This window comes from Corylus avellana, chromosome 5, assembly GCF_965113065.1.
Source record: "Corylus avellana chromosome 5, dhCorAvel1.hap1.2, whole genome shotgun sequence".
Classification (NCBI taxonomy): Eukaryota; Viridiplantae; Streptophyta; class Magnoliopsida; order Fagales; family Betulaceae; genus Corylus; species Corylus avellana.
This window is the reverse complement of record NC_142494.1, coordinates 25,882,443-25,901,774: the sequence shown is the minus strand read 5'-3', so window position 1 is coordinate 25,901,774 and position 19,332 is coordinate 25,882,443. Positions and strand designations below refer to the sequence as shown.

Here is a 19,332-nt window from a genome sequence, read left to right as displayed (position 1 = left end):
TTTCTCCATTTCATTCGTTTCCCGTTGACAATTGAGTATATTTTTATTATATTCGATCTTGTTCTTTATATTGTAAAAAAGCTTTGAGCCAAAATTTGTTTTTTGGTTTTCTGAGAAAAAACAAAAAAAAAAAAAAAAAAAAACAAAAAACAAAACGTCTCCAAAAATGAATAAGAAGCCTTTTGAAAGATAATCTATTTATGGATGTCTCGATAACATGTCACATTTTTTATATGTGACATTTTCAAGCTTTTTTTTTTTTTTTTTTGACATGTTCGCACAAAAAGGGGGAAGGGGATTCGAACTAGTGATCTTCGCTTTATTAGGCGTGGTCCCAGCCGATTGATCTACCTCTTAAGAACTTTTCGAGCGTTTAAATGCTTATAAACAGTATAAATTCCAAAATTTGATAATCTACATTTTCTTTGAAATTATAAAAATTTCTAATCCCATTATGTCACATCATTTAAAAGTTTTAAATAACTTAAAGAATATATTTATTATAACAATATGTACATCATTAAATTTGTAATAAATTTAATCTTTTATCATAAAATCTACGAGTGATGACATGGTCCGTACGTGGCAATTAATGCTGGAAAATTACGGGACGTAGACTCCGCAACTTGCATATTTAATGTTTCAATCAGCAAATAATTAGCCCAACATTTCTGATCCAAATTTAACGCAACCTTACATTTTTCTGAAACAACATCCATTTCGCTCGTATAGTCGTATGACAGAACATAACAACTGGTCTGTATTGGACTCGTAACAAAAAGGCATCTAATCAATTATTAATTATTTTAAATAATTGTTTATATATTTTCTTAATCAATCTAAAATTTTAAAATAAAGGATGACTTAACATGATATTTTAACTTCATAAATTATTTATATTTTAATTAAATATTTCACTTATTGAACCTCATATATATAACGAATTGAAGAAGATTATAATCTTCTTCATTTCAAGTAAAATAGCTAATTAATGGTGTCATTTTAGGATAGTGATATACTGCACGCCAAACATAATTTTTTTTAAAAATTATTTTATTATTATTATTTTTTTTAAAAAAAATTATGCCCGGCGTGCAGTATATCACTACCCGTCATTTTATGATCAAGATTATGTTTCATGGATCTAATGGTGTATACGTTGCGACATAGTAAATATATTGTCAAATCATTTAAAAATTTTAAATGGCTTGACGATCATAAAATAGTTGATTTTCATTTCACTTAATTTTTTTTTTTAAAAAAAATGATGATATAATGATGATCACACCCATGATCTCTACATTAAATCATCTCCATGGAAGATGATAACCATTCCATAAATAGAATGTGGGAGTCAGAACGATATTACCATGTTTAATTTCTTAATTGGTGAAAAGTTGCTCTATGTGAAACTTTATTACCAAAATTTCCAATAACTTTGAGACTTGTGCAAATGAAACTCAATTACCAAAAGCATGAAGAAATTTAATACTAAGTGCTGACGCATTTGCTTTTTGTTTGGAGAACTTGCTAGCTAAATATACACTCAAGCTAGTTATTTTTAACTTAATTTTAAAGCTAGTCCATGGAAAATATAGATTAAATTAACCAGCTGCAGCTAGCAATATTGTATACTATTTACTTTTTCCTTTTCTAGGCAAACAAGATAGAGAATTAACATATGCTATCCAGTTGATCAATGGCTTATTTAGTGTGGAGATTTAGGTACGCCCACGCATGCGGCATTTCCAGGGTGCTTGCTGATTTCTGTTTGCGAGGGTTACCAAGTTTAGTGCCCTTTCCACTAAGATTGTACCGGCAAATTAAGGTTTATACATAAATAAATTAAAGGCCGGTTTCTAATTGGTGCATCTAGCTTTGTTTTGGCTGCTTATTGCCATAAGATAATGCTATTATAAAAACCATAGGGATTATGTTAATTAATTGCTTCTTATCATGATGTAATGGAGTTCACAATATTAAGCGAGTGGTCGTGGAAGTTCCATTCTATTTTCGACAATGTCTGCGTACGTAATTTCTAACTTATTAAGGTTAAGTAGTGTTAGTTGACATCATATGTATGAGTAATGGGTCAATTTGGTGGAGCACTAGCTATATACCATTTCAAACGCAGGAGGGAAATAATAAAATATATATGCACCACATACTTCAAATGTAATGGAAATCCACGTACCGTGCATGTGTTTATATTTTAAGCCAATTTTTGGTCTTCATAGTTTGCACAAAACATTTGAAGAACTCAATAATATATTACCTGTGTTTCATGATCACATGCTTTAGTGGACAATCTTCACGCTAATGGTGACTCTGGTTTCTGCATTAATGGAATCAAAACTGAGGTGGATCACTAGGTTTACGATACTTGTAGCTATATTTAAGTATTTTATGAACGCGAGAAGGTTTCTACCAAATCTTTATTTCAAACTAAATCAATGTTTTTGAGAACAAATACTTACGTCAGTCCCACATTGATAAGAAGCAAGAAAATTGTAGTATTTATAAGGATTTAGTGAGGCAAAATAAATTACCGGGCTTAGTAACGCGAGCCTGTAACCTGAGTAGGGGTATTAATGTGATGGAACGACTCTAGAGAGCTCAACCAGTCGGATTCTTGGGGCTCCTAGCTGTCCTGCCCGTTCCTAGCCAAAGAGCCTGAGCCTTGTGACTACTGCGGCGAAGTCACGTAAATGGTTCTAGAGCTCAGAGGGCTTGCGTGAGGCTCTGCCTGCCGGTGTGTTTGTTTACACAGAAAAGCGACAACAAGCGACAACCTCCCCCTCCTGGCAGTGGAGGGATTATACGGGTCAGTGCCTCATCGGGTTGACCCGGGTTGGACCATCATTTTTTTTTTTTTTCCTTCATGTTTTGTTGTCCTTTTTCAGGTTTAATTTTAGCTTCTTTTTTTTTTTTTTTTTTCCCAGACTTAATGAATTAAATAATTCTATTACCTGAAATTTGAAAACCAACCATTGACTATCAGAAGTACTGGGCAATGAATAATTTATGAGAAACTTCACAAAAATGTTGAATTTTTACGCGTTTTAAGAAAATGTTTCAAAGTTAAAAACTCTTAATTTCATATTTCAAACTTTTAATTTGATGTAATCTCTCTGCTTGCCTATTCTTGCTACAATTCATGAGTATAGAACAATTGCAAATAATCACATATGAAGGTTGGGTTATATTATTATATTGATTATCAAATCTTCTAGATAAGAAATTATAATGGAAAAACAGATAAAATTGTGTGGTTTATTCTCAAAAGGGAAAAACACTTTTATTAAAATGGCCAATATTTTCATGATACAAAATACGACAACTGGGTTAGCACCGGAGAGACTTGTAAGAGAAAGAGAAGAAGAATGAAAGAGAGAGATTCTTAATCGAAATTACTGGTAATGGATTTGTGCTGGGAGTCTAATCCTGCATTCAACATTCAAGTGTGCAGATTCCACCATTGTCAACCTAATTATGGTGAACCACTTGTTGCCCACCTTGCTGAGTCACTAGCCTTCTTCCTCAACCTTGGTCATTTCATCTCGAAAGGGGACTCACAAGTTGTCATTTCGGCTTTGCAACATATCACAACATCCCACGAGACTGGCACATCTCTACTGTCATTTTGGAAATGCTTAATGATATTCTAGCTTTCATCTTTTGGAATGTCATCAAAGTCAATAGAAGTGCAAATTTCTGTGCCCATTTTACTGCACGTTGGACCGTAGCTAAAAAAAATTTTAGTCGCATTCCCACTTATTCTCCGCCTCAACCTTTGATTCCTATCTATTACTAGTGGAAATGACCCTCCTTCGTTTCATCGATCTAGGCTTGTTTGTGTTATATATGTCCTAAAAAAAAAAAAGAAAAAAAAAGTGTGCATATTCCACCCTATTTCCTAGTGTAACCTTTGATGCTAGTACTTCTAATACTTCCTATCATACAACAACCAAAATTTCAAATAGGTTGAGGATTTTTATTCTTTAATGCACCACAAGAAATCAAGATTTTTCTTGGATGAACAACTGTTAAAAAAAAACTTAAAAAAGAGGGAATTCTGAAGTCTGAAGCTATTTGGTGGCCATTGTTTATGATTACTGCTAAGGTGACAAGGCAATGACTCATTTACTAGAGGATTGGGATAGACATTGTCACATTGCTGCGTGTTTCGTCAGATGCAAGTGGACAATCTTCACGCGAACAACTTTGGTTTCTGCATCAATGGAATGAAAACTGAGGTCGACTACGTTTACGATACTTATAGCTATCTGCAAAAGTTTGCGAACACCACAACTTTTATGCCAAATCTAATACAACGCACCATAGTCCCACATCGATAAGAAGCAAAAATGTTGTATTCTTTATAATGGTCTAATGATGCAGCCTAGTTCACCGAGCTTAGTAACGTGAGCTTGTAACCTGAGTAGGGGTATTATTGTGATGGGACTCTAGCCCAGCCCAATTGGTCGAATCTTGGGGGCTGCTTGCTGGCCCGCCCGTTCCAAGCCAAGAGATGAACCATGTGAGTTGGGCGAAGGCTCTGGATCACGTGGTTCCTAGAGTGGAGGGCTCTGCGTGAGGCTGGTTACAGAGCAGCGATAACCTCCCACTCTTGGCAGTGGAAGGATTACGGGTCGGTGCCTCCCTGATCCAACAAGGCCCGTTGGGTTGACCCCAGTTGGACCATCACTTTTTGTTTTTTTTTTCATATTTTGTTGGGCTTTCCGGATTATTCGGATTATTATTATTATTTTCTTTTTGTCCCAAAAAGTTGGGCTTTCCGGATTATTATTATTATTTTTTTCTTTTTGCCCCAAAAACTTGGCCCGTGTAATCTCTCCTCATGTGCAACTTGACGTTATATATATATATATATATATATAGGGTGTTGTTATTATCTTAAAAAATAAACTTTTCTTATTTCTCTCATTTTGTTTTTAAAAAATCATATCCATTTTAGTCGAGAAAAACACTAAGAGAACACAGCATTTCCCTATATTATATACTCATCTGTTGATCCATTGACAGAGTAACTCTCAGGCCGAATAAAACCTGCAGGCGTCTGTTCGAAGAATGGTATGTGGGAATATAATTAAAGTTAGTGCTGGAACTGCTTCTTTAACTTTGGTTTCTTGATTTTCTGTAGAGAGGGGCTAGTTCTCATTATTAACAGCATCAATCAGGTATTGAATAACCTCAGGTCTCAAAATAGCTAGAACCTAAAGAAGCCAGTTCTAAATGGAATTAATCAAGTTCATGTCCCCAAAAGATAAAAACAAAGTTTATTAATAACGTTTCACCATGCACTGTTTCAAGGAATATGTACAACGTTGATAGTTGATACTTTTGACTCAAAACCGAAAAATTTCTATAAACTCATAGTTGTAAGGCCCTAAAATATATTTAGAAAGTAATGATTTTATTTTCTGAAATGCATGTGCTGCTCCAGGCCTAGATGATGCATCTTTGGGCTGCTAGTTCCTTTACCTTAGGGCTAACCAAAGAAGTTGGATCAGTAAAAGTTTCTCTAGATGCACCCAGCATCACTCATCTTTTAGCGCTCTGCTTTAAAATCTTAATAAAAGACTGATATGGTGGATTCCAGTTCGGTTCAGATGACATCACATTTACTGATTTTGAACATTTGACGATGATTCTCCCGGGGATACCAAAAAGATTTGGAAAGAATGTTCACAAGTGTTGAGCTCTCCAGTCAACTGCAAAATTCTCATTGCTGTCATCATCACTGGATGATTCTTCATGGCTGGACTCCTTGCTGACAAACTCAGAAGTTCTACCATGTTTGGAAGACCTAACAGCCTGCAATTCCAATTTCTTCTTCCTCAACATTTCCACTTTCTCCTTATAGGACCTGCAGGGTAAAAAAGAGAGGCAATGAAATTAAGATCATCATTAAAAAGAAGATTAACAGCGTGTGAAATTTAACTGAGTATTACACAGCTGAACTCACTTCTGCTCAACGGATTCAGCCTCTTCAATCGTTTCAGCAGCATCAATCTGCAGTCACAATTGAAACAACAGGATGAGGTTTAAGTTTGTAGTGTGGGTAGATCTCATGGCAAACTAGAATGCTTTAAGTGAATGTGGTGATTATATTATAACCCTCACCTCCTCTTCTTCCAAACGGTCATCCACCTCCACCAAGTCCTCCTGGATCAACTTTTCAAATTCCTTGTACTCGTCTCTAACCACAATCAAGCAAAAATTCAAAGGTTATGGTGCGTTCCATGTCGTTTAAGATATGAAGTAATAATAAAGAATTTTGCTTGCAGTTGAAACTTTTTGGAAGAAAAATAGATTCCAGCATATCCTGGCATAAAAGTTATTGACAACTCAGAAAAATATCTATGGCGGATTGCAATATTGCATCAACTACAAACAATTATTGACATCCTCCAACCATCTAACTTAAGTACCCCCTAAGCTTTTTCATTACTAGAAGGGGAGCGTCAAGAATCAATAAAGCCATTGAGAGATGTGGTTAGGGTAGAAGGTTAAAACATGATTTATTGATTGTGCACATGGACGGTTAATGTGTAGTGAGAGAGCTTTACATATATAACAAAAGAGAGAGATTTGAGGGAGAAAAAAATATAATTATCTTAACAGTGCATGAAGATGGAGATATAACACAGATGTAGAACTTACTTGATATCTGGCTTAACTGGCTTTATGCCACGTGCACGTAAGTCAGCTTCCTTGTTATCAAAGAATCCTTCAGGTAGAGCTCCCTTCACTTGCTTGTTTTCTGAACCAGCAATCTCTACTGATGCCGGATTAAGCTCCCCAGCAGACTGCATATTTATTACCTGTGGAACATTACCACTAGGCAATCGATCTATTCCACTAACAACATTTAAAGAACCCCTCTCCTCTGGTTGAGCAGGCTCCACTGAATTGACAGGGTCATTTCCTAATAGTACGTTAGCAAGTCAAAATAAACAGAATTAGTTCCTAACAGCAAATATTCATAGTAGTAGTACATACTAGTTAAACTAAGGTTGTAACACGAGAGGGAGAATATCTAATTTTGTCCTTGAAATATACATGAAGTTCCAATTTGGTCCCTAAGATTCTAAAGTTTCAGTCAAGTCTCAGAGATACAGAAAGAGCTCCAATTAAGTCCTTTAATCCAACTCCATCTAGAAACAAAAACCATACCAGAAATTCGCAGACCTTGGCCTTTTTCACTGACAATGCAGATTTCATTATATATACATCCGTGTGACATATGCCATGTCAATAGTTCAAAGAAACTTTTTTTTTCTTGCTTTTAGTTGACAATAACTAAAAAAAATCTCCAACTTATCCTCAAATGCCCCCTTGTTAACACCAAGAATCGGCTCATTGTTGATTCAAACTAATTATTAATTTGAAGAGCAAAGGTTTCAAATGAAAGGTACGTGCTAGAGAGCTCACGAAAATGGCATTATTGGAGGTTTTGATAAAGCGAGAGATGTTCTCTTCCAAAGGGGAATTGAGAGAGAGGGAGAGAGAAGCTTTGCCCAAGTTTTAATCAAACTTCATATTGAGTTTGATAGGAAAGAGATGAACACCATGATGGAGGGGCAGAAATCTGGTGCGGTGAGAGTGCACGCCACGTGGAGATATAGTGAAACAGAAGTATACAAAGCTGAAAAATTTCAAAGTTTGCCATTTCCATCACATATTTAAACAGATATGAGTGGAATAACTTAATTAGAACGTCCTTAGAGACTTGATTGAAACATTCTAAACGTCAAGGACCAAATTTGAATTTTATACATATGTCAGGTTTAATTCTAAGTACTCTCTAAATAACGTATGATGGTCATTATCATAATAATAAAATAAAAACAGATACAAGTCATTACCAATTTTTAGCTTTTTGGTCTCATTGTCATCAAAAAAATCTGGAGGAAGCACAGCTGATGACTGACGTTTGAGTAATTCTGTTGAGTGCTCAGGTTTAGTGCTATGCAAGTCTGCAGAATGTTCAGGTTTAGGTTGAGACAACTTCTTTTGGGGCCCAGGTTTCACATTGTTAACCTGGGTTAGTCCAGCTGCACCAGCTTTGATGCTATTTATTGCCTGTCCCAGCAAATGCATCCCATTAGTACCTACTCATTCATGTATATGTGATTTGTTTGTAACTTGATGTTATTATGTGTCATATATAAGCTAGACCCAGTGATGTATATACACGTAATAGTTTCATAGTGATTTAGTGAGGATACTAAAATATTACCTCATGGTGTTTACGAGAAACTTGGTGTGCATCCCAATTGGATTCAGATTTCAAAACAACATCACAAACCCTACAGACAGGCTGGTCAAGTTCATTGTACCTGTATATATTTAAAGAAGAGACAAGAAGATGCAGTCAGAAACTTCATCATGAACAATGTAATCTTCTTTATGGTCTTCAGCTTCCTAAACAGATAAAATACTTTAACAAGAATAGGCAAATATACACATTCAAGCATCCAAAAAGATCAATGTAATCTTCCATAATCATCATTTATTTATGGGATTTCCATATTTAGCTATGATTTTCTAGATGAAATTCAATCAATAGATGAAAAAAAAAAAAAAAAAAAAAAAAAAGGGGTATAGAAAAGAAAATGGGCGAGGCAATAGCTTACCTTACAAGAGGAGAATCTATGCGTTTGTCCTTCTTCTGTGCGTTCAATTTAGCACGAAAAAATGCCTTTTTCCTCGCTTGCGCATCCATTGTCGACTACAGCAAAATCTTAGGAGCTTTTTCTGGAAGTGAGATTTCTTCTACCTTTAAATAGTGAATTCTGGGAGCCCCAAAGCTAGGGTTTCTCTCTATCGAAGATCTAGTCGTAGGCGGAATTGGGTGGAAGTCGGAATTAGCCTTTCTAACAAACAGCGTCGTCGGGCACTGGAGCTAAGACGAGCTAGTAATTACATTGACGAGAAACAAGATTAACCAGAAAAGTTTCTGTTTGCTTATTCATTGACGACTATGCTAAAAACCAAGGCAGGCCAATCAGCGCCACTTGACATCCACAAACTCAAACACAATCACAATCACACAATATCACAAAAGAGAAAGGAAAATCAATTAGAGGTAGCAACGGCGGAAGCGGAGGAGAAGGTGAGTAAAGTACGGTTGGAGGTGGAGAGCTCGGACGCCGTGTTCTGAATGTCGTGAAACACTGAGAAATAGATGTTATTTACTGGGTGTCAAAACAACGTCGTTTTAGTGTTTGGCACATGTTTAAGACGACGTCGTTTAAGTTTCCTCCCAGTCCCACAGCCCAATACCGCCGCGTTCACTATCCGAACACAAAACCCCTACTTTCAAAACCTTCGTCTCTGTTGGGACCTGAGAAAAGGAAAGGAAAGGAAAAGAAAGGGAAAAATGGAGGAGAGAGCGAAATACTTGGCCTTGGTGGGAGCTGGAGCTCTTTTGGGCTCTGTTTCTACAGTCCTACTTCTTAAGCTTCTTCCGAGGCGAGTCGTTATCTGTTTCCGTTTCGCTACCATTTTCAATTCTGACTCTTTTCTTTCCCCTGGTATTAACCATACGATCACGCTCTATTTGGTTGCCGAGAAAACGCAGGAAAAGAGAACCAAACCTACTCAGCCCAAAGCGTTTGAAAATAAAAATATAAACTTGTTCTTTTTCTTTCCTTCAGTTTCCTCGGCAACGAAACGTATGGTTACTCTTACAGCTTTCAATTTTAAATTTTGTTGTCGAAAAATATATAGTTTCGCAGAGGTACTTGTCTGCTTTGTTTGATCACTCAGAAAATGTAGGAAGAAGTAAAGAAATGGGATTTTTTTTTTCCTCTTAGAGCAAAACCTTCAGGCCTAATATAACTTTTTGGCTCCCTTGAGTTTTACTGTTCATCTTTGAAAGAAAGCAAAATTATAGGAAAAAAAAAAATCCAGTCTGTTTGCTTTATGTAGTCAATATTTTCCTGTTTCTAAAATCATTGCTATTCAGAACATTGAACTTCGAAAAACCAAACAGGCCACCAAAATTAGAGAAAAATTCAGATAATTAAATATGCAGAATATGTTGATTATTATCACTTTGGCTTAAAGTGGTTGCATTGTGGTGATATTGATTATGTATCTTTGCAGATGTGTCGCAAGGCAATGCATGGAGAAGGCGATTAAAATTAATGGTAAGTGATCATCTGAGAAAAAAATATTATGGACATGATTGATGAAATTTGGAGAAAAAAATATCGCTTAAGACTATTACACTATGATGGGTTGTCTAAGGGTACTATCTCTGAATGTTTTAATAAGATCTGCATTCTCTGTTATGGGCCCTGCTATATTAGATTCTAAGACCCTTGTGTAGTGTCTTATTTGATGGGGAAATTACAGAGTAGAAGTATAATATGTAGATGTAAAATTCTAGATCTTAAAATTACATCTTTAATGCTTGCCAAATGTTGGTGAGCATAATAATGTCTTGTTCACTTATGAAATTTGTAGAGTTCCGATGTTCTCTGTATTTCTTGGTGCTGCTTCAGGCAGCAAAGATAGAAACTTGCGGTGGAATGCTAGAATATATGTAATATAGTTGAAACTTTTCAACATGTTTGCTGACTTATACTATACTGTCTTGCGCTTGTAGTTTTGCTGGGTAGACTCCAGTTACTGAATAATGACTTGAAGATTCTCTCGTTCAAATTTACTTATTGATAGTGAATGTACCCTTACTCAAGAGCTAGGTGGGGTGGCATGTGTTAAACCATCTCTCTAACCCTCGCAGATAGTGCAAAGGCCTGAATATGCTGGCTTTTTATGTCAATAATAACTAGTTGGTTTTCTTTTTGTTATATGGGTTTGATTTGTGATTCCAGTGACTAATCAACTGTATTCTGTATTTCTTCTTATTTTATGGAAGGTCAAGGACTTATATCTGAGAATGATAAAAGCTACATGGTTGCTGAGAACCAGAATCATGGGATGGCTGGTTTAGACCTTCTAAAAGACGAGATAGTTTCTGAACAATTGACCAGGTACTAGTGGTGTCACTAAGTTAATTGACTTTTTTTAAATTAAAAAAAAATATACGTGTCCCTATAATGTGGTCAACCTGATTTTTGAGAGCAGGCTTTTCAATACATCCAATATAGTTCCATTGCTTTTCTTAAATAAGCTGGGTTATCTCTTACTTCCATTCTGCATATAATGCTACCCTTTATGCATGAGGCTAGTTATAACCGAGAGCATTGGCCTCTTTCTGCTTCTAGATTTGGTTTACCTGGATGTCATGTTAGATATGTCTTACATATGTTAGGCACCAAGCATGTCTGCATAATTTTAACCAATTTTACTTAGGCATGGAAGATAGACACACACGTGTGTGTGTTTGTATCCTATTGAAGAATATATCAATATATGCAGCTGAGACCTTAGTGTCTATTTATGGTGTATGGGACCTGGAGTGCAGGGGTAGGGGTGTTCTGAAATCTATTTGGTTAAATTTGGTACATAGGAATGGACCCAGGGATGGAATGGCTAGTAGTCATTTTGTTATTTGGTTGCGCATCATAACTGAGGATAGCTATTCTCTCAAGAAGGTGAGGAGTATCTATTCACCCAGAAATGGAATAGCATTTTCCCAAAAAAACCATTATTTTTATTTTTATTTTTTTGGGAACCCAAAAAAAATGTTCCCCATGGGTGGTCGACCACCCCCAAGGGAAATCATTTTTAGAGTTTGGTGTTTTAGAAAATTTGATTCAATTCCAGTGAAGAAATTTGGTCATTCATGTGTTATCACCAACCGAATGAATAGAAATGGTCATTCCATTCTAGTTTCTTTTATTTCTAGTAATACCTATTCCTATTCCTAAGTAATCATCATTCCAGTGTACCAAATGAACTCTCTATTTTTTTGGGTGTAATTCTATTTTGATGTAGTTGGCATGATTAAAGCTGTTATTTTTCTTCTATCATTAGGAACATTCAATTCTTTGGCCTTGAGTCTCAACAGAAAGTGACTGCATCCTATGTTGTGGTCATTGGTCTTGGAGGGGTTGGCAGTCATGCTGCATCTATGCTTTTAAGATCAGGGGTTGGTAGGCTTCTCCTTGTGGACTTTGACCAGGTTTGTTTTCCCTTATCGTGTTTTATACCTCTACAATATGTCACCTAGTTTCTTTGGCTTATGCAGTTTTTTATTTATTTATTTTTAAAATTTTTTAATTTTTATTATTAATTATCAAAAAAAAAAAAAAAGGTTTTTGGAACCATACCCTTTGTGTTGGATTGTCTAGCATGTGGTCAATCCACATATCTTTTGCTTTCCTTTAGCTTATTTTTACATTAATTTATACGTATTTGAAGTGATATCTCACTACTGAAATCTTAAGGCAATTGATGAGATTTAAAGCCACTGGTTTTTGTTCTTAATAAATGCATAGGGTGTGCATCATCCAGCTTGGCAATAGGACATGGATCTTTTTTTTTTTTTTTAATTATTATTTTTTATAATAATCCAAATATCATTAAAAGCGAAAGCGCAATCCAAGTACACAGGAGAAATACCTAGCAATAGGACATGGATCTTTAATGCCTACGCTAGAAAGTAATAGAGTGTCAGCGAAATGCATTGAAGTGTTTGATAATTTACTTATGATGGTAAAAAAATGTGGTACTCATGAGATCCATGCTTTCACCTTATTAGTGGTCATAGTTTAACATGAAGTGGAACTTTAAATTCCTTCGATTGACCTATTTATTTGGGATTCATGTACTTTGTATTTTAAGCTACTCAGCTGAAGAGAAAAGCTAAGAGTTTACTCCGCCTTCTCTAAATGCTTCCCTGGGAATACTTTCACATTTCTTCTCCCCTCCTCTCACCAGCTCCCTGGGGACCACTCACTTATCGAAAAGAAAAGAAGCTCTTTCATGTTCCTTTGTTTCTGTTAGCTTCTGATCAGTAGAACAGATGGAAGAATTTCACAGAACCTTCTTTTAAGAACAAATGCCTTAATATCCTAAGTTGGAAATGTTGTAGAACTTTTATGGAATGGGTTATTTCTATATCATACCTTTATTGCACTTTCTACACTATTTGGATTTTGGAAGATGAAACTTGACTAAAAATTTGATATATGGTAGAAGTTGTTCAAGCCTACCAACAAATATAACTTTTTGATGATAATTGCTTAAATTAACTGATTTATCAGTTTCTTTTTTACTTATGACACTGGTTCAATTAAGCTCTTTACTTTTAATGACTTTTTCGTAATTATATTGATTTTTTTTTTTTTTTGGTCGTGGACACGATAGTCTCTCTTAATTCCTAAGCATGTTAGTAATAGCCTGAGGCTGTTTGTGATAGCAAAGATAGAAAGAGTACTGAATTTTGCTTCCGAATTTACATTGATTAGAATTTCCTTTATTATCTTCATAAGATACACATACTCATTCATTAATTACATGAGAAGGTATCACTTTCATCACTTAACCGACACGCTGTTGCAACAAGAGCAGATGTTGGCATTCCAAAAGCCCAGTGCCTCAAAGAGCATTTCCTGTCTATCTTCCCAGAGTGCCATATAGATGCAAGAGTGCTATTATATGATGCATCTTCTGAAGAAGAAATTCTTTCAGGCAAACCTGACTTTGTTTTGGACTGTATTGATAACATTGATACCAAGGTAACTTTCTTGCATATACTTTGGTTAACTTGTCATTAATTACTTTTTTACCTGCACCAGAATTACAACTGTTGAATACTCAAATAATTTCATGATTGTTTCTGGTCCTTTTCCCAAATAACAAGAAAAAAAGGTAGAAAATAAGACCATGTGGATATCACTTCTTTCCTGTGGTTCTTCCTTCTTTTGTTTTTTTGGTGAATTTGGGAAGGTCATACTTGCTAGAACGGCTGAGATGCATATGAGTATGACGTGAGCAGGATGTTAGACATTATCTACAAAATTTGGTTTGTAGCTCAAACTAATGAGTCTCTAGACAAGGCGGAAGATTTTGTTCCACCCACCCCTTTCATTATTATTTACTGATGTATTCCGACTAAAAACTGTGATGTTAATGAAGTTTAAATTTTCAATCCCTTTGATTTGTTATATGTAATAGGTGGCACTTCTTGCTGCATGTGTACGTAGGGGTCTGAAGGTTCTATCTGCTACAGGAGCTGGTGCAAGAGCTGATCCAACAAGAATACGGGTTGCGGATTTGAAAGAGTCAACAAATGACCCACTATCTCGATCTGTAATGATTTTTGCTTCTTATTAACAAGTTTTGAACTACTTACAGTTTTATTATGCTTTTCTTTCTAATGTGCTTTTGCAAAACTGTGTTGCAAAACATATGCCCATTTCTAAGTTGTACAAAATTTATGTCAATGTATTGCGATATTGACATGAAACTTACTTTTGCCTTCATTTATTTGCTATGTGAGGTAGACATACTTTTTGGTTGGTCTTATTTTAGGCATTGAACATATAAGTCCTTTTTCCAAACATTCTTCTTTGCAGGTGAGACACCGACTAAGGAAAGATTATGGTATTGATGGTGGCATTCCTGTTGTGTTTTCACTGGAGAAACCCAAGGCAAAACTGCTTCCATTTAAGGGACCAAGTGGAGAAGAAGAAAATCCCTCAAACTATCAAGTGCGGATGTTTACTCATTGGTTTGAAGTATTTAGTACTTTTTCTAATAAGTACTCCCAAAAATTCTGATAATTAGGCTTATTTGTCCAAATATTATAAAACCAACCCAAAGTAAATATTGTAACAGAAAATTTATATTCCCTACTCATAGAAATTCTAACTTCGTATTCTGATATTAGATAGTACCAGGGTTTAGGGTTCGCATAATACCTGTTCTGGGTACCATCCCTGCAATTTTCGGACAGGTTATGGCCTCCTATGTTGTGACACAACTAGCAGGGGTGCAAGTTCAAACAGAGCCTGTGGTAAATTTGGACGTGGATCATTACAGGATGCTTCATCAACGTCTTATCGAGCATGAGGAGTCACTGTATGGCACAGCCATGGAAGTCCAGGTATGAAGTTTCCCTTGATAAGTTTGTTGTTAAAAGATGGCTCTTTTAGCATTACTTTTCTGTAGGTTCTCTGGAGCAGATGTGACATTTATTGAGTTTCTTTCTTGACTTCTATTGAAAATGATGAGAGGATGATTTAGGTTTTATTCTTCTATACATAATCTGCACTTGGGTTAGGGAGCCTTTTCCCTCTCTCTCTGTCTCTCTCTTTTCTTACTCTCTTTTTTCTTATTCTAACGTATAAAATATGTTTGATCTGTTTATCTTTTATCACAGGTAGATACATTTCATCCTCTTGTATGAATCCATGACCTCACCTTCCACCTCATATTTAAGGTGGGAAGAGATACCATTTAGTCAAAAGACTATCAGCAGAAAGTTAAGTGCTAATAAGAATTCAATTAGTAAACATGGATTCTATTAAATTAGGTTGAATGAGTTTAGCTTCCTATACATTCATCAAGACAAAAAAACCTTAGCTTCCTATGCAAATGGTAAGGATCTTGGTCTTGTGGTATTCGATTAGGTCTAAGGTTCGAATCCCCTTGGGTGCAAACAATTCTTTGCGGCCAATCCGTCAGCAAAGCCAGAATATTACTCGATCCGTGTGGAGGGGGCGCTTTACACGGTTCCGAAGTTTACCTTTACCTGAGAGGGGTGGGTATACGAAGTAAACTTGCCTTGGAGGGGTTCCTCATCATAAAATAATAATAATAATAATAAATAAATAAATAAATAAATAAGCTTCCTATGCAAATGAGAATAGCAATGCCACCACATGCTAGATAAAGTCTTTGAACCTTGTCTGTTGTCAATTTTATGTAATCTATTGCCATTTTGTATAGGTAGATGTTGAAGAAGTGATGTACATTACAAAAGAGTTGTGGCATGGACGAAGTGTGAGGGAGCAGTCTGCAAAAGATGTCGGACGTGGAATGTGGCGGTCTGTTAATGAGTTAATGCTTGTGAGGTATGGGTTGCATTCTTAGATACGATTGATCATTTGGCATTCATGCTTTCCAAACAGTTGGTTGCTTTAGTGATACTTCTGAGCCTTGGCTTAGGTGTTAAAATTGTGGGGTTGGTTCAGTCCTAGGGGTGGCAGAAAAAGTCAAAAAAATACTATACTGAAGTTATAAAATTGGTCTTTTGATGTATGGAATACCTAGTAAGTCAGCAAACAAAGCCTAATATCTCAATCAGAATTAGCTTGACCACTTCTTTCCTGCTATTCACTCTTATCAGGGCCATTTCTTCTGTTCATTCATTGTTTGTCATGTATTCTGTCACTGCCTTAGCTCATTTCCTTTTTGTCTTTCCCTTGCTCCTCCTGTTTTTCTAAGATTCTCCTAGTCCTTGTGGCGCCTTGATTTTGAATCCTATTGCATCTCTAGAGCAGTTTGGTGCAGTTGGTTTCTTTATGTACATCTTCTAACCATCTTAGATAGTTTTTCCTAAATTGCAGCGCACTTAAAGCAATCTTTCTCAAATGATTTGATCTAGAGTATTAACACAGCAAGTACATATATTTTCAAGAGCATTATAGCTATATTAATCTATAAAATTATTTGAAATGGTGTCCTGAACTATGATTGTCTGAACCCAACAACTTTCGCCATGTGTACCATGTATGTCATGTTGTCTTATCTCTCTTGTGAAATTGATGTTGCCTTGATCGTGTACATGGATTTTTGTCACTGACATTTGTGCTTGGTTCCATCATTTCTTCAGGTGGGATCAGGCAAAGCCAGCTTCTGTGTCAAACTTAATACTGTTAAAGTTTAGAGAGGTATCTACCATTTAATTGACTTTCTATCAAATGAGTGAATGCGCATAATCTTGTCACTTCATATATCAAGATTTATCTTCTTGGAAAGATAGAAGTTGAAAGCCCCAATGAACTGTTGAAATTCAAATATGCTTACGCACTAAATACATGGTCTTTATTTTTAGGGTGCTCCAGAAGAAGATGGCTTATGCCAAGATAAGCATGATCAATGGACCCATTCCTTTTACTCTTGTATTGCATTTTGATTTAGATGAGTATCATTTGCCTGCTACCCATTTTCTAATAAAAATGTCATAATCTTATTTTTGGGTTTTTCAAGGTAGTGTTTTGTCTTTGGGAAATTGTACAGTCCACTTCTTTCATGTTCTTCACTAATTTCATATTTCTTAGCTTGACCTCTGAGACACTGAGCTCTGTTTTTTTTTTTTTTGGCAAAAATGTATTTACCTAAAAAATTTCTAAACTAAACCTTCTTCCATAATCCATTTAATATTTGATGGTTAATTGTATAGTGAGGAATAATTATCATGAATGTTCCACTAGCTTCATATGATTCTCTTCAACTAATCTGAATTACTATTACTGAATAACAACTTTCATCAAGATAAATGGAAAACATTTGATTTATATGCTTCCTTTGTGGCTGACCGCTAGTATTTTGCTTGTTCATATCTTAGATTGATAAAGATTACTATGATATTACCATGGCGAGAATTCCATGCAAAGACTTGAGTCAATGGGAATGTTCTTACCTTTCTACCTGAGAAAGTTGGAGTTTAGTTTTTATAGATAAAATTATTGCTCTCCTTTAGCTTCCTGCTGTAAATATAAAGTACTTTGAGCGTCTTAGATCTATAATATCTTTATCCTTTACTATATAACCTTTATTTGGTGCAATCATTTGTCTTAATTGAACAAGACCAAACCAAAATCATTGAAATTGAAATATTGTATTGTTGTGCTGATAATAGTGTGAAAATCTTTTATGCCAGTCGGCTTTTGGCAGTTTCTATCACATTATATGCCTATTTTTTCCTCCCTGATTAGCATTCTTTAGAATGTCTTCTCATGAGTCTTTTTTTCCTGTTCCTTTGTCTAATTAGGCAGATGAGCACGAGTTGATGACTCTTGATGATATCGAAGAAAATGAACCGGAATTTTTCAGGAGAGTAACATCTGTACTGAAGCGAGCTGAACTGGACTTTGGTCTGTAACCATACTGGAACTTTTATCTTTTGCCCGTTTAGGGGGGGTCAATCTTTCACCCCATTTCACTGCAATATGTTATAGCTTTTGGAACATGTTGAGTATGAAGTGATTTTAGTGTATATTTTGAAGAGTAATTTAAATCCAAAATTTTCTGTCAAAATATAAATTTATTCTCATTTTTCTTTTTTCAGATCTTTCATTTGGTACCTGTAAATTATATTCACGAAGTTGTTACCATGCTTTATTTCTTGGGGAAACTATACTTTAGTACGTTACTCCTCCAAACTATAACTCAATGTGCAATGTCTTTCAAGCTTCTAATTTTTGCAATGTCTCTTGCTTAACTATCAAAGGGGTTGCAATGTCTTCTTTCCACGCCTTAAATGACAAAAATACTCTTGCTTAAGATAATATAAACAGAAAAACAAAAAATTTGAAGAAAAAAAATAAAGGAAGAATTTTTTTTTTTTTTTTAAAAAAAAGATATGTATATATTATGTATGGTGTAGATAGTCATGTCATTTAAAATGAAACGACACGATAATATATGCATTGTTAGATGCAGCAAAATGTAATTTATGCAATGAAATAAACCCTCTATATTTTAATTATGCGTAATGCTACTTGTTATAACAATTTTTTTACTGGTGAGTGTCTACGAAAGAATCTGCAAAAGAATAACAAGTTAAGCAAAATAGTTTGTCAGAATGGGCCGACGGGAGAAAGCCTCAATGCTTAAGTTAGTTATCAAAATAAGATAACGACAATGAATAGCAAGAGTTTTCGCAAAGAGCAATTATTAGTTAAATACTTTATTCCTATATTTATTGAATTGTGGGTTGAGTAATGTTACAAGTCCCTTTTGTGTCCCTCTTGAATCTCTCAAAAAATGATGTGACTATTAAAATTACCATTGAGCTTGTGATTGATCATTATTGGAGTTTGATCAAATGATGATTTTAATAGATTTAGATCCCCTCCAATTGGGGAGAAATTGGAGATTCTCCAATTGTTAATCGTGACCTTTCATTTTAAATCTAATGGTTTATAAAATCATTTAAACCTCGGTAAAGCAGAAGTCACCATTTAATGCATCGGTTATACAAAAACAGTTGGTATTTTATAAACCATTGAATTTAAAATGAAGGGTCACGATTAACAATTGGAGAATCTCTAATTTCTCTTCAATTGAAGGGGATCTCAATTCAATTTTAATAGCCACATCATTCTTAGAGGGACACAAAAAAAACTTCTAGAATTACTCTTATAGGCTTGAGGAACT

The 19,332-nt window shown here is 35.2% G+C and overlaps 2 protein-coding genes and 1 non-coding gene across 7 annotated transcripts; 2 read left to right on the top strand and 1 right to left on the bottom strand.

Annotated features, from left to right (window-relative positions):
* Positions 1-4,409: 4,409 nt before the first annotated feature.
* On the top strand, positions 4,410-4,712 carry LOC148585982 (signal recognition particle RNA). Its single transcript, XR_015912273.1, has one exon.
* Positions 4,713-5,271: 559 nt separating this feature from the next.
* Positions 5,272-8,752, bottom strand: LOC132180404 (zinc ion binding protein). Its single transcript, XM_059593211.2, has 7 exons — positions 8,664-8,752; positions 8,267-8,366; positions 7,893-8,109; positions 6,688-6,952; positions 6,148-6,223; positions 5,990-6,036; positions 5,272-5,890 (listed from the first exon to the last, which is right to left on the bottom strand). Exons 1-7 carry the CDS (start codon positions 8,750-8,752, stop codon positions 5,710-5,712), a joined length of 975 nt encoding a protein of 324 aa, XP_059449194.2. The 3' UTR covers positions 5,272-5,709.
* A 462-nt stretch (positions 8,753-9,214) lies between these two features.
* Positions 9,215-18,232, top strand: LOC132180403 (NAD(P)-binding Rossmann-fold superfamily protein). 5 transcript variants are annotated; one of them, XM_059593205.2, is made up of 11 exons: positions 9,215-9,501; positions 10,138-10,181; positions 10,916-11,030; positions 11,977-12,124; positions 13,470-13,682; positions 14,122-14,256; positions 14,523-14,657; positions 14,837-15,052; positions 15,898-16,022; positions 16,784-16,841; positions 17,945-18,232. In XM_059593205.2, the coding sequence occupies exons 1-11, from the start codon at positions 9,215-9,217 to the stop codon at positions 18,053-18,055; spliced, it is 1,587 nt and encodes a 528-aa protein (XP_059449188.2). In that variant the 3' UTR covers positions 18,056-18,232. The 5 variants fall into 5 exon arrangements, with proteins under 5 accessions (XP_059449188.2, XP_059449189.2, XP_059449191.2 ...); XM_059593209.2 differs by having other exon boundaries at positions 9,487-9,505; positions 17,945-18,231; XM_059593206.2 differs by lacking the exon at positions 13,470-13,682 and having other exon boundaries at positions 17,945-18,231.
* The last annotated feature ends 1,100 nt before the right edge of the window (positions 18,233-19,332 follow it).